Below are 21,917 nucleotides of genomic sequence, written 5' to 3'. Positions count from 1 at the left end.
AACAAGATTTGCTGAGGAAAATCAATAAGCGTTGAGGGAGTAATTCACGCCACATTCCATAACTAACTACAAAACACAATTTCTTTTTTACCCTTCACACGTAAAAAGGGCATGCAATCAGATTATTAGAATAACTTATGTTGTCCATTGGATCGGCTAAATGAAGGGTGGAGATTAAAAAGGAGATTGGATTTAATAGGTGAAAAGGATTTGAGCACATCCCTATATATATATATATATATATATATATATATATATATATATATATATATATATATAGGGAGATGATCAAAACAAGTATGTGTTTAAATCCAGAAATGCAGCCCAAATCTTGGCCCTAGGATTAGATGATCTTATGGTCAATAATTAACCAAAAACACGGAAGGTCATAATTAAGCAGTTTTAGGTCATATTATAATATTTGAGTTTAATGTCATGTTAAGATCATTTTAGGTCATGTTTTGTTAGTATGACCTAAACATAAACTAACAATGACCTAAACATGCCCTACGCATGATATTGTTCTGCGTTTCTGTATTTAAATCTAGTTTTGCATAGATTAAAACCCTATATATATATATATATATATATATATATATATTCATAATAAATTCAAAGAATTCCATTACTAATATAAAATTTATCACATATAAATATATGCTAGCCATATTTAACCACAATTACCATTTATTAAATATCATCATATATAATACTCATTTAATATATCTCTTACACAACGATACTTTATTTACACATATATAAACTACCCATGATTTGAGTCTGGGATGTTACCAATACTACTCCATCCGGTCATATTTTCCTTTTTATTCTTATAAAAGATGTAACATTTTTTTTGGAAAAAATATTCACCAATTATTATAGTTAACCACATTTTCTAAGTCTTCAATACCTATTTTTCCATTTTCATTAATGCATTCAACTACCATTTATTTCTATTTAACCCACTAAATAACATCTTCTAGAATTGTGTACCATATCCCCATATGTGACATCTACTCTAGACGGAGGTCATATTCATGAAATTTTTCAAGCATTTGCTTCGATATTTGTACATCTTTTTGTATTTCCATCGGATTTCGATTCGGTTCGGATTAGATTTTTTTTAAAAATAGATGTTACTATCGGATCAGATCAGATAAGATATTTTGAAATCCGAAGTAATCCAAAATATATTTTTATACTCCCTCCGTCTAATAAAAATAAAAACTTTTGGGACGACATAAGTTTTAATGCATAATTGGTAAAGTATGAGAATAATAGAAGGGGAAAATATTAGAGTATACTAGTGCAGAATGAGGCTCACCTCATCATTAGAAAAAAAGAATTATCAAAAGTAGAAGTTGACTATTTTTATGGGATAAACCAAAATGAAAAAAAGTCTCTATTTTCATAGAATGGACGTGATATACTTTCATTATAATTATAAACCCAAGCAAATACTGTGTACTACATAAAACCTTTGTGTTAACAATTTTAATGGTGTTTTTGTAGTATTAGATTTTTAGATTTTGGAATTGTATATTGAAATTTATGATTTTTGTATTGAATTTTCAGATTTTTATACTTTTATGCAATTTTGGATTTTTTGAATCAGATTTCATAGTTCGAATTTTAAATTTTAGATTTGGACTTTGGATTTTCGGATGATTCGGATTAAATCAGATTCATTTATCATAAAATTTCAAATTTTCTAATCGGCTAGTTTGGACAAAAATTTGAATGGTCAGCCTAGTCCAATATACATTATTTAATTATTAACATTTATATTAATTAAATACCAAAGATTATTCAATTTAAATTTATTAAAGATTAAATAAAATTCATTCTTGAAATTAGTTGGTGTGTGACCAAACTTCTTCGATGAGATTTTGTTGAAGACAGTTTTGAGCTTGTTCTTCGTGTAGAGAAGCACACCGACTTGCTATATGTCTCAAAATTGAGGCGACACGCCTTAATTTTGGGGTTGGCTTGAATTCCTAAGCTAGAACCAACTTCTTCATCCAATTTGTTAAATTGTTTCATTCATCTTCTATAATCTTATTATGCAATATAATAGACACATGCATTGGACTTGTGACAATCGTCCAATGTCCTTGAAGTACACTTAAGGCCCGGTCCGCCTCCATTCCTGAGAGCATCCACAACCGTTCTCTTGCCAACGAACACGGGTTGTGGGCCCGACCCCACTTTTTTTGCTTGCTCTTAGGCAAGAGCACAACACCCACAGCCGTGCTCTTCCGCAAGGACGAGCACAATGGTCCTACCATTCTATTATTCAATTTAAATAAAACATTTCCATAATATTAAAATTCATTAAAAAAACTGAAATAATATTACAAATTACAAATAAAATAAAAATTAAATAATTAAAATCCTAAAAAATAAAAACTACATAATTAAAATCCTAAAAATTAAAAATTACATAATTAAACTCCTACAAATTAAAAATTACATAATTAAATGCTAAAAATACCCATGTGGAAGACTATTCATCCGGCGGTACTACCCCCAATTGTTTTTGGAGACCCAATATCATGGCCTCATGCGATCGAAGTTGCGCGGGGGTCATAATTGACCTATCGACCATATTGAGTTGGGCCAAAATCGCCCACAACGAGTTGACGGGGGTGGAGGTGGCGCATAGGGAACGGGAACGGGAGCGGGTTCGGGAGCATCGCCGGATGGAGTCGCGGCGCGACGGCGGTTGGCCGCCGCCTTCTTCCTTCCTTGCGGTCGGCGTTGTGAACCGTTCTGGCCGGCGTCGGGGCTACCCAAGTTAGCCCCGACAAGTTGGCTAACCACGTCTTTGGAGCCGGCGTCGGATAGGGATACCGACCTTGACCGTTTGGAGGAGCCGCTAGAGGAGGATGTTACGCATCCCCTATACTTCGGATGCGACCGCGTCTCCTGCCAAATGTTGAGGTACTTGAACGACTTGTAGTTCTTGGATTGGTAGGTCGACAAGGCGGAACTGATGATGTTGACCTCGCTCCGGCCGCTCCCCGCCGACCGCTCTTCCTGGAGGTAATACCCCTGGAACTTTTGGATTTCTTCATTGGCTCTGTATATGGCGTTGCGCACCATACTCTCGTTGCGCTCGATTGTTCCCGCCGGCCGGTTTTCATTGTACCGGCGACAGATGCGCCACCAATAATGATCGTCGGATTGGTTCGTGCCAACCTCCGGATCTTCGGAGATTAACAAGAACGCCTTGAACAATTACTCCATCTCCGCCGGAGTGTACGGTGTGCGGACACCTCGAGTAGGAGGAGTCAGAGTTTGGGAGGGGCCGCTCGACCTCGCTCTAGGCTCGAGTGTCCACCTGTATTGCCCTTCGGGGGCATCTTGGTCGTCGATCGGGTAAGACCGGTAGCCACCCGGAACTCCCGAACTTTGGGTTTGAGGAGGGGCCGAATATTTCGTTTCCGGACTAGGAAACGGTTGTGAACCGAACCAATCGGGGTTCCAACCGTGGGAGCCCGGGGGGTGATTGTCGTGGCCGGACATTGTTATGTTGTAGGAGTGGAAGAAAGATTGAGAATGAAGATGAGATAATGTAGATGAGAATGGAAACGAGAGGCTGTAGATGAGAATTGTGTAGTGTGGTGTGAATTTTTGGGTGTGAAAGTGAGGGTATTTATAGATGAAAATGTGTATTTTTAGGGGAAAAAATGAAAAAAAAAATTAAAAATGGGTAAAAAACGGATATATTTTTTTTGGAAAGTGGGAAAATATATATATTTTTATTTTTAATCGATTTTTTAATTAAAAACCGATTTTAAAAAAATCAAAATTGCCAACGGTTAAGCCGTTGGCCAATCCACGCTTGCCACGTCACCTGCTCGCTGGCACGGACGTGCTCGATGCATCGAGCAGCGCCGTGCCAGCGGCGGACGGACGCCGTCCCGCTCACGCTCACCGTTGTGTATGCTATGACACCTCATGACGTTAGTTGTTTAATGAATTTTAAAAGCATCCAATTGGACCTCTGTCAAGCCGACAAAATCTTGAATTTTTATTCCCATTTTTCTTCCGCTCACGCTTCTCTCCAATTGAGGGTTTTTTCTTTTTTTTATTCTAGACCACATATAACATTCCTCGAGTGTACTGGACTTTTTTTTATTCCGCCTTTGGGAGAGACGCATGACCCTCATGCGTCTCCTTTTAATAAAACGCATGACGGAAATGCGTCTTTTATAGAGACGCATGAGGGACATGCGTCGTTAAATTTTATTTTTTTTGAAAGACGCATAAGCGTCATGCGTCACAGGCAAAGACGCATAAACGTCATGCGTCTTTCATTTTTTTTATTTTTTTTATTTTTAATAGTAAAATAAAATAAAATTTAAAATAAAAAATGAAAGATGCATGACGCTTATGCGTCTTTGCCTGTGACGCATGACGCATGACGCTTAAGCGTCTTTTAAAAAAAAAGAAAAATAAATAAAAATTTAACGACACATGTCCCTCATGCGTCTCTATACTAAAAGACACATCTCCGTCATGCGTTTCATTAATAGGAGACGCATGAGGGTCATGCGTCTCTCCCAAACTCGGAACAAAAAAAAGTTCAGTATAAACACGGAATCTAAGTTCTATTATAGGAAAAAAAAAAAAAAAACCCCCTCCAATTGACTATCTCAAATCCCATTAAAATTCCAAGAAATCATGGCCAACCAATGATTTATCGGTCGTTAATGAGTTGGGTCAGTATCTAATTCCCGGAAAAGATTTTTCAAGAAACATTAGTAAAGATTCATTTTTTCAGCAATATTCCGTGTCCATTTGCTTCTTCACGGAATATGAATATTTTCTACGGTAAATTTTGTATTCTTTGTTCAATAAATTAATTGCTTCCGATCTGTCTGTTGTTTCAAGCTTTATACAATTGCAAGATAGTTCTTACATGTCAATTTTCTTCAGCTGTGTATTTTCTTGTTTCTTGAAATTGGTATATAACTTAGCTTGTACGACTGGTAATGCACCAAAGAAGCAAAGAAATTGCGTCTATCTATTCTGCATGTACTGTTTGTGTTACTATCATTTTAATATTTTTTTGTGTGTGTGTGTTTGAGAGAGGAGAGAAAGGGGGAGAGAGTGTTAATTCAGGGATTTTCTGTTGGAAGAACTATGTTGTTCATTATTTCATGATTTGAGAAAGTAATTAAATGTTTTGGTTATGCTTCTTAGACATGCTGTGATGAGTTTGATACAATCTCTGCTTGATTTTATGTATTTCTCTTGTTTGATCACTCTTTGTAGTCTAGTTGATCTGGCTGGGTGGCCTTGAAGTTCTACTGGTTGATCTGCCAATGGGATTTCAGGCCCTGTTCTTGGTCTTTCTGGCCTTTTGCTCTGCAATTTTGGCGCAGGAATCGATAGATGCCAGAATTAGCATCGACACTAGCTCAACCATTGCCAACACGGATGCTAATTATATTTGTGCCACCATAGACTGGTGGCCAAAAGATAAGTGTGAATACAATAGATGCCCGTGGGGCTCGTCTTCTGTGTTAAATCTCGTAAGTGGTTTCTCAATGGTGTTGGCTTTACTCATAAGAGACAGCGCATTTTGTTGCCTAGCTGTGAACTTTTCTGTTTCAGTCAGTGATTAGTACTTGTTTCTTTTGTAGAATCTATCTCATCCCTCTCTAATCAATGCTATTCAAGGTTCGTATTTTCCTTTTCTGTAACTTGACCGTTTCTGATATCCTGATTGCACCATACCTAATACGAGTGTCTCATCCTGTCTTATTGCACAACAGCTTTCAAGAATTTGAGAATTAGAGTTGGCGGTTCTTTGCAAGATCAAGTAGTTTATGAGGTGGGAAATTTGTCATCTTCTTGTCAACCATTTACGAAGCAAAAGGGTGGATTATTTGGATTTTCAAAGGGTTGCTTACCTATGCGGAGGTGGGATGAGCTAAATCAATTCTTCAAGAAGACAGGGTAAGAATCGTAAGATGCATTTGCTTTGTTGGTTGAATCTCGATATTTCTGCGCCTTTATGAACATGTGTGTCTATGCATAGCTATCAAAGATTATTCCCTTAACACCGTGATGATGGTAATATGTAAGATGTTCACTTGTTCCCCAACTGCCATTTACTGATGTTTTTAGTTCATCGACTGTTTTCCAAGTGCTTTAATCCGTGCCATTACTGTCGTATATGTATGATGATTGGTAGCTGTGTTTCAATCTGAGATTTTCAGTGGTCTTTATTTCACTTTGTCGTTGCAGAGTTGTTCTCACTTTTGGCCTTAATGCTCTTTACGGGAGGTACCAATTGCGGAAAGGAGTTTGTGGAGGAGATTGGGATCCTAGCAATGCTCATGATTTCATCAGATACACTATTTCGAAGGGATACAATGTCGACTCTTGGGAATTCGGTACAAAATCTTGAACAACCTCTTTTGTAGTCGATGAAAGATCTCCTCTGATTGTGATCTCAACGCGACCGATAAGTTCATTCTGTCGTTACTTTTGTTAGGTAATGAGTTGAGCGGCAAGGGGGTTGGTGCTAGTGTTAGTGCGCAACAGTATGGAAAAGATTTGGTCCGCCTCAATACTATGGTCGATGAACTGTATGCAAGTAATGCTATGCCCAAACCGACTATCTTGGCGCCAGGAGGGTTCTATGATAAGTCTTGGTTCGATACGCTGCTTCAAGTCTCGGGTCCTAACACAGTCAATGTTCTGTCGCATCACATGTACACTTTGGGTGCAGGTTGGTTCTACTTAAATTACATTCGAATTTATTACTGTGTTTTGAATATCAATATTAGTTTTAAAGGTACATACCCGATTAGGACTTGATAAACCCTATAGGGGATTAATAAACTCTAATTGGATTGGTAAATCCTAATTGAGGCGGATGCACATGAGTTTTTAGCCTCAAAATATGTTTGATGCTTCGTTTCGTGATGGTACCAAAACGTGGTGAGAAGTGAGACTAACCTAACCTCTGGCACATCGTTGCAGGAAACGACCCGAACATAATGAAAAAGATTCTAAACCCGAGCCACCTGGACAGGGCATCATTAACATTTGGCAGTCTTAGTGCCACGATTCAAGCAAATGGTCCTTGGGCTGCAGCTTGGGTTGGTGAATCAGGAGGGGCCTTCAACAATGGTGCTAAGGGAATATCTAATGCGTTCATCAACACCTTCTGGTAACCTCAGAATCGACTAAATCTTCGCTGGGAAATCGAGAGGAATTTGCTGGTTCTTACAAGAGCTTGAAATCATGTATGCAGGTATCTGGATCAACTTGGAATGGCAGCTAAGCTATATAACACCGATACGCCACCCTGTTGCCGTATCGCGTATCGGATACGTATCCGATACCGATACGCGACGGATACACCGTCGATACGTATCCTGGGCGTATCCGCGAGCTGGGCCGTATTGGGCCGGGAAACCTCAGATTCGATACGTATCCTTCGGCGTATCCGCGAGCTGGGCCGTATTGGGCCTTCATCCTCCTCTATCTGCAAAGATCTGAGGTTCTCCTCTTCGAAATCAACGTCCATCTCTGTCGAAGAACTTCGCAACTTTCAATTTACGAACTTCAATCCGATTTGGGAACAAAATCGACAGTTAATCGGATATGAAGAAGAAGAAGAAGAAAGGGGAGGCGCCGCTATTGCCTCAACTAGGGATTGAAGAAAATTGGAAATGGGAGAATGAATTGGGCAAGAAGTAGTCACGATGGAAAAGGAGTATATTTGGGGCTCATTTTTTGGGCCAATTTATTACTCCATTAACTTTGTCTAATTTTGTAACTATAAATAAATATTTTGATCAATATTATTGGTAATATGGATAAGTATAACCAAAAAATCGATGTGGTGTAATCGACCATAAAAGAAATTGACTTTAGCTTTTAATATTTTGTAATTTTATTATTTTTATTTGTATAATAACATTAGAATATCTATTTTGTAATTTATTATGCACTATTATTATTTATTAAAAAAATAGTTAAAACGTATCCGCGTATCGGGTTGTTTGGGAAAGAGCCGTATCCGCGTATCCGTATCCTTCGGATACTGATACGCGTATCCGTATCCGTGCCGCATAGCAGCTAAGTATAACACCAGAGTTTATTGCCGGCAGACTTTGATAGGCGGCTTCTATGGCCTCCTCAACAAAACTACGTTCATCCCATCCCCCGATTATTATAGGTGAGGCTCAGCATCGTCATTGCAAATTGCTGTTTCTGTTTCTTCATCTTATGCTAATATCCCGTGGCAACACAGTGCACTTCTCTGGGATCGCCTCATGGGAGACGGAGTACTCTCCGTTCACAGCCGCGAGTCGCCATTTTTGCGCGTTTATGCTCACTGTGCAAAAGAAAGAGTAAGCGCTCTTTTACCATTCCGACATTCTATCATTATGAATCGAGTTTGTCTCTAAACAAGGCCCCGTCTCAGGCTGGTGTGGTCGTTCTTCTGATCAATCTGAGCAACCAGACCGCGTTCGACATTGCAGTGGGATCGAGTGACAGTGCACTAGTGCAAGTCACCAAGACAACGTCCGTCGTGCGTGGGATTAAGAAGTCGGTCTCATGGATCGGCAAGAGAGCCTCGGATGAGAAACTGTCGAGAGAGGAGTACCTGTTGACTCCCGAGAATGGTGATCTTCGGAGCACAACGATGCTGTTGAATGGACAGCCGCTGCATCTGACTGAGACAACGGGAGGCGTGCCAGACCTCGTCCCTGTCCTCGTCGGCACGAACGCCCCTCTTAGAGTTGCTCCGCTTTCGGTGGCGTTTGTTGTGTATCCCAACTTCAATGCTCCAGGATGCAAGTGAAGTTTGTGTAACAGTTTGAAGGTTTGCTTCACATCTTTCTTGTATTTGTACATGAGTTTTTGAAGAGTGATTATGGAGTCTTGTATTTGGGTAGGAGCTATGCTTTGTATTTCTTTGGTATATTCTTTGGGAAATGTAATTTAATGAAAACAATAATGAATGAAATATATTCAATTAAAAATTGTACTCTCTGTTTCATTCAAAGTAGTAGTACTATATTACAAGCGAAGGATTTTTAACATTCATTTCTTCATCTTTCTATATATCTATGAAAGAAGACTACCCAACATTTGTAAATTGCATTAAAAACACAAAACTATATCTAAAAAAGTTTGAATAATTTACACGAATATGGTGAAAGTAAAGTGCCAATAAAATGATAAAAATGTAAACTTGAAGCTTTGTTGTTCTGTCCAAGAGTCTCCTTCTTCAGGTGAAAGGATAGAAGTTTGAGAAAAGCAAAGTGCCAATAAAAATGTAAGCAGCAGAATAAGCCCATATAAAATGACCCCATCTCTTTCCAGATCCAATTATGTGGGATGCGAACCAGTAAATAAGGGGGCTGGCAGATAAGAAACGAGTCGAAACCTGTCATACGAAACAAGAACACATGAGCCAGATATGCAGAGAAAGCGACCATCTGCATGTCAAGAAGGAAGAGAATCCATTCGTGTTAACATCTCATCACGGTTTAGACATACTAATTCATGATGAGCCCTAAGGATGATAAGCCCAGAACATTGTACTAGGACTTAATCTTTGAAAACATGGTTACATCAGCTACTTCAAGAAATAATTGAATGTTATATTTCAAGAAAGAGACATAAATGATAAAAAGAGAGGCTAAAACAAGCTTGGAGCTGACCTGAACATGCATGACGAAAAACGCTGTGGCAACCATGAAGCTTAAGTGTAGAGCAAAAGGAAGAATAACGACAGGATCACATTGCAGGCGCTCTGGTGCTTTGTCTTTTGATGGCTCTATAACCATTTTTTCTCTTCTGACTGTTTTTTTTCTCAGTTTAAGATCCCCGCTATCTGTGTTATGCAATAAATGCAAAACTCTCTTTTTAGAAATAAAATCACAGACATTCTAGTAAAACAAGTGCACCACATCCGCATGGAACTGGCTCACTTTTTCAACCTAAATTATCCATAAAGACCCTAGATCATCCGAGGATGATACAGATGTAAAAGACAGAGTGATACTAGATTACTAAAGTCATTAGGCCTCAGCAAGTGATATGTGGCCTTGTTTTCTAAATTCTCATGTTCTGTTAATCTTAACGTCATATTCACATAATGTAGTAAAGAAAACAAATTATAGCTTATAGTAAAATGCACACCTTGCGATAAGTTAGTAGCACTGTACTCTAAAATCCCAGCAGTGCTAGCTTGTCCCTCTGGTCCGGTAGATAATGAGGAACCAACCATTTTGCTTTCTTTTTGAGAAACTCGGAGACCAAGAGAAAGGAAAACCTCAGGCCAAAGCTTCACATAGTAGACAATAGAGCAAAGTGCCAGAGACAATATAGGTGATGCAAGAAGAAAATTTGGCAACTGTTTAACTTGAAAATATCTTAAGAAGCCCACTCCCCTGGCATAAAACCAAAAAACAGCGTAAGAGACTGAAACAAAAATATCTTCTAGTTATATATAGAGGATCACATACTGACACAAAGTGAACTCAACTAGACACCAACCCGATCTCCCATATAAATCACTAGCTAATAAATCCTGACTTCAGTAAACTATATATGAACCTAGTCTGGGTGGCTAAGCACAGTCAGACCATTGATATGAGGGACAAGTTTTGATAACTCTTCCACACAGATCTTAGTATTTCAGAATGTTGCGGAAACAAGAAAGAGGGATATCATAACCGTCTAGTTAGTGTCTGTAACATAGTTCTCACTATCATGAAGCCGGACTCTTTGTATTAACACCAAAGAGGAAGCATCCCTACTTCGCTCTACAGATAATACAGCAGCAATACCAGTTTCAAGCAGAAAAAGCGAAGTGGTAGAAGGGATAATATGTGTAACATACCAATAGTGGCTTTGAATGTAATTGTAGAGCAAAGGAAGTCGTGCCTTGCACCAAGGCCTCAGTTCAGCAACGGAACGACCCATGCACATATTTAAGTATCCATATGCTTGAAAGGAAATGAAGGGACCAAAGATAAATATAGATCGTAATGCTCCAGCAAGAAGAATCGTCACTATTAGCAGCTGGTACACATAGATATTATACATAAATAAAACACAACAGACATGATTCCAAAGTCAACAATTATTGAGAACATAAACATGCAAATTGAAAAACTTGCCAATGGTACGGGAAATATATACTTAGTAGATGTGATGTGATAAAAATCCTCAACAATTTCAATAAAAATGAACTCACACACCTTTTCAGATATCAACACAAGTCCTGCTATTGGTGGAAGTAAACATGTAGCTATTTCTAATTCAAGGAGATTCCATTTTTTTATGTTCATATTGGGACACAATGCAGATGAGTACTCACATAAGAGCGCTTTCTGGAAAAGTAAGCTTCTTTTAGTTGTTTCATTGCATGGTAACAAATGTAGCCTGCGTTAAGCACTCCATTTGACCGTGCACAGCCTGACAGTGCAAGCCAAAGAGTAGCATAATTATAATTCCCATTCATGAAATGATACAACCCTCCGATTGACAATACAGCAAAAAGACTCTCAGAGTACCTGCAGGAAATGAAGAGCGTTATCACTCAAATCCACGCTATTCTTTTATATGAGAAAAAGGATCCAGAGGGTACACTGATGAGTAGAAGACTGAAGCTGGATTAAAGCAAAACAAAATTGCTGCTCTCAGTGCAACCTTCTCATCTTTCATAACAATAACAGAAAGCCTGCATAATATATGATTTTAAAAAGTTAACAGAAGAGGAAAATAATCACGTTCGAGGGATATGTACATCAGGATCTGAACTAGCTCAATAATAGCAATGTAAGCAGTTTACACAGTATTGAATCAGTAGTAGACTGTCCAAACCAAGCTAAAAATCCAGACTTTGTATAATTTGATAACTAAATTCAGCTGATTGATTACATAGATGAAGCATAAACAATTAAAACAAAGATGAAGCCGCTGCAGCTAAACCTCACCTATATAAATAAAATGCAGCAAAAACAAAGGCGATGTTGTTAATCACATAGCCGGATAATCCAAGCACAGCCCTGTATCCAATCAGAGGTACCAATGGAGCAAAAACTGCACACTAAAAATAAAAATCATATATTCTCCCAACAGTTGGGCAAAAAAAAAAAAGCAATCTTGATGCTTAATTTTTTGGAAAATAAGAAAGATCAAAATAAACATGTAGTAAATCAAACAAAAAGACTTAAACTTATTCTACATGAAGCTACATAGAGAGATGCAGACTATTTGATCCGCTCTATTTCCACTATCTTCAAATAAATCACTAGTAAAAAGTTGAACTAAACAACTCTAAATTAAGTTGCGCAGCAAAATTAACAACTTTCAAAAACCTGATTTTGAGAAAATAGTGACGCAGAGGGGAAGCAAAGGCAAGAAGGCGTATGTCTGTTCGTATTCGTATCCGCACTCCGCAATGCGCGCGAAGTAGACGCCATCCCACACGATGCTGCGCTCAATCGCCGATCCCACTCGCGGCAGGAGAACCGGCGGTAGAGGACTCGATGAATTTGTGGCAGAGAGGCAGGGCGGATTAATTGAAGCGGATGTGTCGTAGGGGCTGAGAAGAGATCGCCAGAAGATAATTAGAGCCACCACAAGAAACCTAGAGGCGACTGCGTAGCGGAGGAGGCGGCGCGTGTGAGCACCGAGGCGGTTGCCGGAGGCTCTCATATCGCTGAAAAATAGTTATTCGATTTAGTTACATCTTTATTCAGTCGTAGTAAAGCTCAATTTTTTTATAATTATTTAATTTGATTAATAGAGTAAATATAAATGGAAATAGTTGAGGATGAGAAACTATAAAAAAAGGAATTTTCCAAAGAGAGGGGAGAAGAAGAAGAGATGGCGACTGCACCCACGCGCCGCGAAGTGCTCTCGCTCTTCCGATCGCTGATGCGGACGGCGCGTGAGTTCACCGACTACAACATCAGGGAGTACACCAAACGCCGTACCGTCGACGCGTTCCGCCACAACCGCAAGCTGTCCGACCCTGCGGAGGTGGCCGCCGCCTTCGCCGATGGAAAGTCGCAGCTAGGCGTGGCCAAACGCCAGGCCGTCGTCTACTCGCTCTATGCGCCGTCAATCAAGAGCGTTATGGAGATGTGATGCAGCTCGCCTGATGTCGTTGCTATTTATCAGGTCTATTTCCACTGCTAGGGTTTATGCGAATTTTCCCTCAATTTTTTTCGGTTTATCTGGAGTTGATTGCTGATACTTGTTGTTTTGAAGAACTGAATCTGTTTCTTCGTTTATGTTTTTATCTAATTCAGTTTTTTTTCTCTTTTCATCACTGATTCAGTAATCATTAAGCAACTGTCACTGCAAGGAACAGATATCTACTTTTGTTTCAGATTAATCCTTTTTCTCTGTAGATGTATAGTTCCCCTGTCGTTTGTGTATGGTTCATTTGTAGAGTGGCATACCTTGAATATGTAAATCCTAACCTAAGTCCAAAACCACTTTTTTTACTGTTACTTCAATCTACTTCTGAATGAAAGATAACTTAGCAGAGATGTTTGTGTTCTGAAGATATTATTTTTGGTGAGGCATATTCTGGTTACGGTGGTGATAAATGAGTAGCTGACATGATTGATTTAAAAGATATTGGGATCCATTTTGTATCATGGAATTGAGGGGTTGAAAAAAATTCAACTTTAGTACTACAAAATATTTGAATTTGGAATTGATCATCTTAGTTCCACAAATTGGATCTTGACTTATAAAAACTGTTCTTGATCGAAGAAATTGTTAAATCTTTCTTTGAACCTAATGAAGTTGACTAAACATAGGACATTGCATCACCGTGATTCGAATGATGCACAGTGTATATGATTCCACTGATTCAACCTAAGTTGGCATCACCTTTCACGTTTGAAGCTCGATTATCTGCCACCAATATGGATTACGATAGTCTCAGAGGTGTTGCATATTCTATGTGGGTTTTTGTTCATGGAAGGTATCTGTTAGTCATGAATGAATATAATAATAATTCTGGAGTTCATGTAAATAACAATATTCCTGATCTCGAAAGTATAGAGGATCTGAAAGTGCTTGAATGTTATTTGGTATGGTTAGTGTAGGTTAAACATTCTGTATGAATCTGTTAATTTCAATTTCTTAGGCTAGCTGTGTGAAGTGTGGCTGTATGAACTTTATAATTTATATTACTATAAAAGAGGAGAGTACCATAAGTGAGGGCTGATTATGCCGCTAGAGATATTTGTGTTTGTGGAAAGTTACTATACATCTAAATGGCATTAGATTTGATCTTAACGGCAAATGTCTAACAAACATTGGCGTAATATCAGTTGTGGTTCTCTATATTAGCTACAGGCAGTGACCTTCAACATGTTCATTGATATTATTGTCAAATGAAAAACTATTAACTAGCAACACTAAGTTTGAATATGTGTTTTTTGTCATTTTTCTTCACCTGTGTCCCATATTGCTATGTCATGTTGTAATCTTTCTGTCAGACTTTTGCTCAGTTTTGACTGGAAATTGTTTGATGCCAGAACTGTGGATAACTGATTATAAATCTGATTAATGCTTTAGTAACAAGTAAACTGTCATGTGGCCTGCTGTGCTACTCTATCGGTTTGGTATAAATAATGTTGTCAGATATGTTCAACAGCTTGACAATGGCGCACAAGTTAGTTGGTAAGACGCTTCCCTTCGAGGATTCGAATCATCATGGGGGTAAATGGGGAGCTATTATTGATACTCTTTTTTGAAAAAAAGCTATGTTGAGCAGTTTAGCACGGAATAATATTTTATGTTGGCTCAGCGATGCTTATGCCTGAACTATACATTTAGTCTGTTGCATACATATTAGTTTTCGAGTTTATGCATAACTACTGATGAAGGTCTATATGCAGTTCACTCATTTTCCAATTCTATCGATGTCTCAGGACTCAATGAAGGAAATCAAGAAAATGGAGATGCATTCAGACAAAGATGACAGTTTTTTTTTTTAAATAATAAATTTAGGATTCAAACAAGTCAGTCTTGGGGGCAAAACAGCAACTTTAATATTGGAATTGGAGCATAAATGCACTTGTATCTTTACGGCATACCAAGGACGTGATTAGTTAATGATGACATGGTGAAGAAACTGCAAAAACCTCTACATGCAGAAATGCAGGCATGAATAAATTCTGTTATAACTTGTCTGCCCAATGCAACTGCACCAATTACTCTCTCATTATTTATTGCCTCACACAAGTCAATTTCGAATCTACTGTTACTCATATACATGTCATCACCTTCATTGATAAATCACAACACATTATCAAATTTAAATATCGTATACTATTACAAGGGAGAATAAGAAAAAGATTTCACAAAATGAAGCCTTTCTTCTTCATCATCATCATCATACCTCCAAACAAACAAGAGACCTCAGCATGCATGCTACTATCATAAATCAAGAAACCAAAAATACAAGTAAAATTACTAGTTAGCATCTCTAGCTAGATGTCAATTGTGCAGAGGATTAGGTCCGCTGGGGACGAGTCGCTTCTCATTGCCGTATCTGGGGTCTATCTTGTCCCTGTCTCCACCAGGCGGAGGAGGAAATGAGTGGCTGAACCGTGGACGTTGATGGTGGACGAAATTGGATGGAGTGGCTGAGGCTGGTTGTAAGGTTAGTATTCTTGAAGAGTCGGTGCTTGCTGCCGCCATGAGGAGGATTACGACGGTGGTCGACAACCATCGGCTGGTGGAGGAAGATGGTGATGAGTTCTTCATGCTAGTGAGATTGAGGTGAGGAGAAGAGTAGTAAAGTGGGAAGTGAAACAAAGGAGTATTTAAAAGTGAAACAAGTGATCCATGAAACATGTACTAGGCGCCATTAATGCTCTAATCAATGAGGTAGTAGCATTTTGCAGCACCACAAAGAGGCTAAGAGTGTCCACAATGGTCGCCCTTGAAGGCCACCAAATGTGGCCCGGCCACCATTCGTGGCTCTCTTGTGGCCTTCACAATGGTAAAGGCCACGAAATGTATAAAAACAATAGGGCCACGAAATGTGGCTCTCTCCAAAAAATAAAATTAATTTGTTTGCTTTTGTAATAATATTTTTTAATTTATGTCTAATAAATTTTATTAGTCTTTAAATTTATGATATTTATAAATTTAATTAAAATAAAATAATTTGGATTGTAAACAAAAAAAATTTGCAACCTAAAAAAATGTAACAATAATTTCGTTGTATTATATTAAAATAGGAAAATTATACAACGAAAGTGATCTAGTTTAAAAACACTGGGGGAAACCCAAATCACTCTACGGCGCTACTTCTACGGTTCCAGACCTCTTCAATCATATCAGCCTGCAGTGATGAATGCGATATTTGGCTCCGCATGTCGGTGTACCGCTGGATCAAGTATTCATTACTACGTGGTACACCCATCTGCAGGGGCTCCATGGCAGTACCCGAGCTCGAACTAGCACCATCTTCCGGTGTCCACCGCTCTGCAGCAAATCCTTTGTCATCTATTATCATATTGTGCAATATGATACATGCAGTCATGATGTCTGCGACATCATTTTCGTGCCATTGTCGAGCCGGACACCGTATAATTGCCCATCTCGCTTGGAGTACACCAAAAGCTCGCTCCACATCCTTCCTAGCACCCTCTTGTTTTTTCGCGAAGTAGGTTTGCTTCGGTCCAACGGGTTGTCAGATCGTCTTCACAAACACGGGCCAGCGAGGGTATATCCCATCGGCCAAATAGTACCCCCTGTTGTACTGAGTGCCGTTGGCCATGAATCTAACTTGCGGACCCTCACTCCGGCTCTCGTAATTGAACAAGTGGGACGATCGTAAAACGTTGATGTCGTTGTTCGATCCAGCGACCCCAAAATACGCGTGCCAGATTCGCAAGCGGTAATCAGCAATTGCTTCAAGAATCATCGTCGGATGTCGGCCTTTGAAACCAGAAGTGAATTGCCCCTTCCAAGCCACCGGGCAGTTCCTCCACTCCCAATGCATGCAATCGATGCTCCCCAACATCCCTGGAAAATGATGTACAGTCCCGTGCATATCCATCAGACGTTGGCAATCATCAGCCGATGGCTTCCGTAGATACTCCCCTTTGAAGATATCCTTAATGCCCCTGCAAAACTGCCTCAACGTCTGTAGGGCAGTCGTTTCGCCCATCTGTAGGTATTCGTCGAACATGTCAGCGGGCCCGGCATATGCAAGCTGTCTAATTTCCATGGTACACTTCTGGTATGTCGACAAGCCGGGTCGGCCGGAGGCATCATATCGCAAGTTGAAGCACCTGAACCGCTGCTCCAAACACGTCGCTATATGGACTAAGAGACGTTGCGACATTCTGAATCTCCGACGGAAAATTTCTGCCGGATAACGGGCGTTCTCGTTGAAGTAGTCCTCCTTCAACCGACGGTCAGCCCCGGTATAATCACGGTCGAAAAATCGCCGATGATAGAATGGCCGAGGGACTGTCGCCGCCGCCGCCGCATCTTCCGCCTCGTCGGCTTCACGTTGCACCGCTGCAACAAGGTTTTGGAACTCCAGATCTACCGCTTGTTGAAATTGTTCATCGTCGGAATCCATAGTTCCAAGGTTGTAGAAATTGGAAGGAAAGATTGGAGCAAAATGGAAGTAAAATAGAGTTGGAAAAATGGAAATGGGAGTGTATATTTATAAAGTAATTTTCTAAACTTAAAAAAAAAAAAAAATTCCCGCGGCCTAGCCGCGAAACGCGGCCCGCTGCAGTGGAGGGCCGCGGCTCCCACGGCTCAGCCGCGTGAAGGCCGCGGCCGCGGCTCACCCTCGGCTCCCGGCCCTGCGCCCCGGCTCTCGGCTCTCTGCAATGGGGGGCCGCGCACTGAGCCGCGGGCCGCGGCTCCCCCATTGTGGACACTCTAAAGTTTCTTTTCTTTATTGAGGTTTATGGCAGATGCTGTGATTTTCAGACAATGCTGTACTTGGTCATGGCAGATTTCATGTTTAAAGTTCCCTTTTTTTATTTTTATTTTCCCCTTTTTTATAACACGATTCACTGGGAATTGAATTGAAGCTAAGACCCGAAAGGGTGGAACCAACCAATTTTAGGTTCGGGCCAAAATGAATCCTCCGATTGGCTCACCATGAGAGCAATGAACATCACCCAAGATCACCAAACAGAATTCCCTTTCAAATCTACACATGCGTAAACTTGGCCACTCATGTTAGTGTGCAGCGTTCAAACAAAGAAAGCAAGGGGAGACAGAGAAATAAATATGCAATATCATCACACATTTGGTAGAGAACAAAAGACCCGAATTGCTATTAGCTTGGTGCAATGAACAGCGAAATATCTGTTTTGGTAGAATTTCATAGCCAATAGTGCATTGATTGCATCGTAGCATGCAATTTACATGTTACGAGATGAATGTTAACGCGGTCCAAGTAGATGTTGAAACATTACTGAGACAATCCTCTATTTTCTAAGCAAGTGACGTGTTCGCTGATTGGCACCCTTCACTCGGAAACTTAGCTCCTCCACGTCATCCTGAAAATGGTCCATAGCTTTGTTCTGCCTGCAATTATAAAGCATGTCAATAAATATCCTATACAATTTAGTCAATTTCGACCAGACAAGATATGTTTTACTATATAGAATGACTAACCTGTCTATTTCAGATCCCATGTCAATAGCCATTTCCTTTAGTTCACCCAAAATGTTACTTAAATCTGAGAAGGCATCATCTTGTTTCGCCTTCTCCACCTGTTACACATTATGATGAAGCTCAAATCATTAAGACAGATTTTAACTTGATTCGAGATAGTTAAGGTTAACAGTAAGGACTACTGGACTGATGATTTTCACAGCTTAGGGGGTTCGTTCTAATTCAGGTATATTTATGGTTTTTTGGTTACTGATGCAAACTTAAGATTAGATATGAGATGTCATCAGCATACCTCTACTTTCTGCATAGCACTTGCGGGTTCAGAGGTTGGCATACGTGTTCTTGTACATTCCTTCGAGGCAGAAGTCAAACCCAGTTTTTCCCTCTGCTCCAAGTGATCACTCTTTCTTTGAACGGGATCATCTACACAACCATCAGAGTTTAAAACACAAGTCAAGAACAAATGTTAGATTAAAGCCCTATGACCACACTGCATAAGCCAAAGAGATTCCTCTTGTAGACATGTGCCATGTCATGGCGAATGGCTAAAATAAAATGCTGCACCTCGGGTTATTACAGGGCCTGTTATTGAGCGCATCTTCTTAGGCTTCCATGTCTTGGAGAACATGCCTCCAAGACTTCCCAAAAGCTTCTCACCCTAAAAACAGTCAGAAATAACTTGAGACCTTAAGAGAGTGGCTTGTAAGTTCTAACACATTAATTGGGCTTATGTTACTATAGTATAAGACATACCATACTGAGATCATGGTCTATTTCAGCTGCAACCATATGAGTTTTCGCAATTTGCTCTCCCTGCTGATGCAGAGTAACCAAAGTTTCCGAAGCAGTTTCTCTAATGTCACCTGCAATCTTGAGACAATTGTTCACAGCCTTCGTAGTCTCTTCAGCTCTATATGCTGCACAATTCTCTAGTTCCTGAATGGACTGGTTCTCTAGCCCGCCAGAGTCGCTGAAACCATTCTTGTATCTTCTTTGAGATGAGGAGCTACTGTTTCTCTCTTCATCATCAAAATGATTTGTGCTTAAATTTGATGTGAAGAGAGGAGGCTCAGAAGATGTTCTTCCAGGTGTCTTGGGGATTTTCTTGTTTGCCAAGTCATTATCAGAATCAAAAGGATTGCTGGGAGATTTCTTTACAGTATGGTTCGTGCTTAAATTTGATGCGGAGAGAGAAGAAGGTTCAGAAGATGTTCTTCCAGATATCTTGGGGGTTTGCTTGTTTTCCAATTCATAATCCGAATCAAAAGGATTACTAGAAGGCTTATTGACGGGGCGTCGGGTATTGCCTGAGGTGTGTTTAGACAAACTGTGCAAGGGAGATTTCTTTACACTGTGATTTGTGCTTGAATTTGATGCGAAGGGAGAAGGTTCAGAAGTTGTTCTTCCAGATATCTTTGAGGTTTGCTTGTTTTCCATTTCATCATCAGAATCAAAAGGGTTACTAGAAGGATTATAGACAGGGCGTATGGTATCGCCTGAGGTGTATTTAGACACACCGGGCAAGGGGGATTTCTTTACACTATGCATTTTGCTCAAGTAAACTACAAATAGGCTGATATTATGCTCGTCTTTAGCTTGTAAAGGTTAGGCACTGATCAGTAGAAGAAACTTACTGAATAACCTGAAAACTGCAGAAAACAAGTAATTCAAAAAATAAGAGTATGCATACTAGATATGCCAAACAGAAGCAACAGAGCCAAAAAGAAGAAACTTACAGAATCCAACATACACCAGACATGTAATTTTTTTGTCAAAAAATATAAGATCTTGCCGGAGTCAAATGCTTACTATTGATAAGGCATGGCTATGACTTTTAGCAATAGTTAGGAAAGAGAATTCATAAATGTTAGAGCATCCGCAATTGTGCGGATGTCCCGGTGGACATCCCGATGGACTTCCCAAAAACACCTCATGCCGCGTCATAAGGACATCCCACTACACTGCCACGTCATAAAGACATCCCACTGCACAATGGCGGACATCCCCAAGGACATCCCGTCGGACAAAAAAAAATCACAAATTCACCAAATTTAAAAATTGGGACGTCCGTCGTGGCACCGCAATGGCGGACGTCCCGCACGGACGTCACCGGAAGTCCGCGGATATGCGGTGTCCGCAGCGGACGTCTGCATCCTCCCCTCTCACGTTTAATGGCGGACGTCCCGTGAGGACACCCGGCACTCCGGTCGGACGTCCGCCGGGAAATCCGCCATTGCGGATGCTCATAGTTGCACGTAACAAATTTTAAAGTAAAATTAGACTACACACACGCACAACCAACACAACAAGAGTGGCCAAGAAATTTGGGGAAAAGAACCTTTCTGGGCTATTCGCTAATAAACGAATCTCAACACCAAGAAATTGAAAGTTCTTGCTCATGTTTAACTTCAACATTGTAGAAACGAAGATATGAACTCTTCCATATTCAACACCAATACATCCCTTTTCTGAGACAAAAGTGTTAGGATCGTCGACTGCAACATTAGTTTGATATTGTCCGCTTTGGGTCAAGCCAGCACGGATTTGTTTTTGGGTCACTCCCAAAAGGCCTCAAACTAATTGGGGTTGGACAGGAATTATATACACCATCTAACTTCGGGTTGGACATGAATTATATACACCTTCCAACTTCCCTCCCTCATCCGATGTGGGATGGGTTTGTAACCCAACAAAAAGATTCAGAAAGGAAGCCCAAAGTCATCTTGATTCCATTTGAAAATTTGGAAGAAACGTGGAAAATAGGCCAAAAAGGTACCAAAACTCGCAAAATACATGTCAATTTATATGATATAATCTACAATAGCGATTAAACAATCTACGCAACTAAATCCTCCACGAGCGGAAAACTAACCACTATACATCAACACCTACGCTCTGTAACTAATTAATTTCATCTTTAACTAAAAAGAATGTAGCACAAGACCTAAGAAAAGAAATTGAAAATAAGGAAGTAGAGAGCTGTAGCAACAATTATTCAGATAATCCGGATATGCATAGATTGAGAGGGAATCTGGGCGGGGTACCTGGATTTGAAGAAAGATTAGAGTGATCTTGTTATTGGTAGAGCGCTCCGAGAGTAACGCCCATTTCCAAAACTAAATTCAACAAAATCTAGACAGAGAAAATGCAGAGAGTGAGTGAAGGAGATTTTGAAGTGGGTTGGGTTCATTACAAACAAAACGGGAATAATAGTTGATTTTTTTAGTCAAAAAACGGGA

At 39.9% G+C, this 21,917-nt stretch overlaps 3 protein-coding genes across 10 annotated transcripts; 1 reads left to right on the top strand and 2 right to left on the bottom strand.

Annotated features, from left to right (window-relative positions):
- Positions 1-4,711: 4,711 nt before the first annotated feature.
- LOC121765232 (heparanase-like protein 1) lies at positions 4,712-9,017 on the top strand. 6 transcript variants are annotated; one of them, XM_042161298.1, is made up of 10 exons: positions 4,874-5,543; positions 5,655-5,691; positions 5,787-5,970; positions 6,262-6,410; positions 6,512-6,748; positions 7,003-7,192; positions 7,277-7,308; positions 8,113-8,206; positions 8,282-8,381; positions 8,456-9,017. In XM_042161298.1, the coding sequence occupies exons 1-10, from the start codon at positions 5,334-5,336 to the stop codon at positions 8,834-8,836; spliced, it is 1,614 nt and encodes a 537-aa protein (XP_042017232.1). In that variant the 5' UTR covers positions 4,874-5,333; the 3' UTR covers positions 8,837-9,017. The 6 variants fall into 6 exon arrangements, with proteins under 6 accessions (XP_042017228.1, XP_042017232.1, XP_042017226.1 ...); XM_042161294.1 differs by lacking the exons at positions 8,113-8,206; positions 8,282-8,381; positions 8,456-9,017 and adding an exon at positions 4,712-4,839 and having other exon boundaries at positions 5,284-5,543; positions 7,277-7,967; XM_042161292.1 differs by lacking the exons at positions 8,113-8,206; positions 8,282-8,381; positions 8,456-9,017 and having other exon boundaries at positions 4,892-5,043; positions 5,284-5,543; positions 7,277-7,967.
- On the bottom strand, positions 8,976-12,871 carry LOC121765229 (GPI mannosyltransferase 2-like). 2 transcript variants are annotated; one of them, XM_042161287.1, is made up of 8 exons: positions 12,369-12,871; positions 11,985-12,090; positions 11,636-11,728; positions 11,366-11,561; positions 10,886-11,067; positions 10,183-10,433; positions 9,702-9,874; positions 8,976-9,424 (listed from the first exon to the last, which is right to left on the bottom strand). In XM_042161287.1, exons 1-8 carry the CDS (start codon positions 12,706-12,708, stop codon positions 9,266-9,268), a joined length of 1,500 nt encoding a protein of 499 aa, XP_042017221.1. In that variant the 5' UTR covers positions 12,709-12,871; the 3' UTR covers positions 8,976-9,265. The 2 variants fall into 2 exon arrangements, with proteins under 2 accessions (XP_042017221.1, XP_042017222.1); XM_042161288.1 differs by having other exon boundaries at positions 11,985-12,097; positions 12,369-12,624.
- A 5,440-nt stretch (positions 12,872-18,311) lies between these two features.
- On the bottom strand, positions 18,312-21,917 carry LOC121765236 (putative SNAP25 homologous protein SNAP30). 2 transcript variants are annotated; one of them, XM_042161302.1, is made up of 6 exons: positions 21,723-21,917; positions 19,432-20,327; positions 19,243-19,336; positions 18,971-19,101; positions 18,679-18,776; positions 18,312-18,588 (listed from the first exon to the last, which is right to left on the bottom strand). In XM_042161302.1, the coding sequence occupies exons 2-6, from the start codon at positions 20,224-20,226 to the stop codon at positions 18,489-18,491; spliced, it is 1,218 nt and encodes a 405-aa protein (XP_042017236.1). In that variant the 5' UTR covers positions 20,227-20,327; positions 21,723-21,917; the 3' UTR covers positions 18,312-18,488. The 2 variants fall into 2 exon arrangements, with proteins under 2 accessions (XP_042017236.1, XP_042017237.1); XM_042161303.1 differs by lacking the exon at positions 21,723-21,917 and adding an exon at positions 20,415-20,630.

The sequence above is a fragment of the Salvia splendens genome, chromosome 14, assembly GCF_004379255.2.
Source record: "Salvia splendens isolate huo1 chromosome 14, SspV2, whole genome shotgun sequence".
Classification (NCBI taxonomy): domain Eukaryota; kingdom Viridiplantae; phylum Streptophyta; class Magnoliopsida; order Lamiales; family Lamiaceae; genus Salvia; species Salvia splendens.
The sequence above is the reverse complement of the archived record's forward strand: the minus strand, read 5'-3'. Positions and strand labels throughout refer to the sequence as shown.

What these genes read in the sequence shown, in the direction of transcription:
- LOC121765229 (XM_042161287.1), bottom strand. Translation starts at nt 12,708, where the DNA reads ATGAGAGCCTCCGGCAACCGCCTCGGTGCTCACACGCGCCGCCTCCTC. An exon ending in GCTGCATTTTATTTATATAG is followed by an intron (nt 11,729 to 11,984) that starts GTGAGGTTTAGC and finishes TATATTATGCAG; the next exon opens with GCTTTCTGTTATTGTTATGA. An exon ending in TACATTCAAAGCCACTATTG is followed by an intron (nt 10,434 to 10,885) that starts GTATGTTACACA and finishes GTTTTATGCCAG; the next exon opens with GGGAGTGGGCTTCTTAAGAT.
- LOC121765232 (XM_042161298.1), top strand. Translation starts at nt 5,334, where the DNA reads ATGGGATTTCAGGCCCTGTTCTTGGTCTTTCTGGCCTTTTGCTCTGCA. An exon ending in CGTCTTCTGTGTTAAATCTC is followed by an intron (nt 5,544 to 5,654) that starts GTAAGTGGTTTC and finishes TTTCTTTTGTAG; the next exon opens with AATCTATCTCATCCCTCTCT. An exon ending in CTCACTGTGCAAAAGAAAGA is followed by an intron (nt 8,382 to 8,455) that starts GTAAGCGCTCTT and finishes GCCCCGTCTCAG; the next exon opens with GCTGGTGTGGTCGTTCTTCT.
- LOC121765236 (XM_042161302.1), bottom strand. Translation starts at nt 20,226, where the DNA reads ATGCATAGTGTAAAGAAATCCCCCTTGCCCGGTGTGTCTAAATACACC. An exon ending in AGGCCCTGTAATAACCCGAG is followed by an intron (nt 19,102 to 19,242) that starts GTGCAGCATTTT and finishes ATGGTTGTGTAG; the next exon opens with ATGATCCCGTTCAAAGAAAG. An exon ending in GTGCTATGCAGAAAGTAGAG is followed by an intron (nt 18,777 to 18,970) that starts GTATGCTGATGA and finishes AATGTGTAACAG; the next exon opens with GTGGAGAAGGCGAAACAAGA.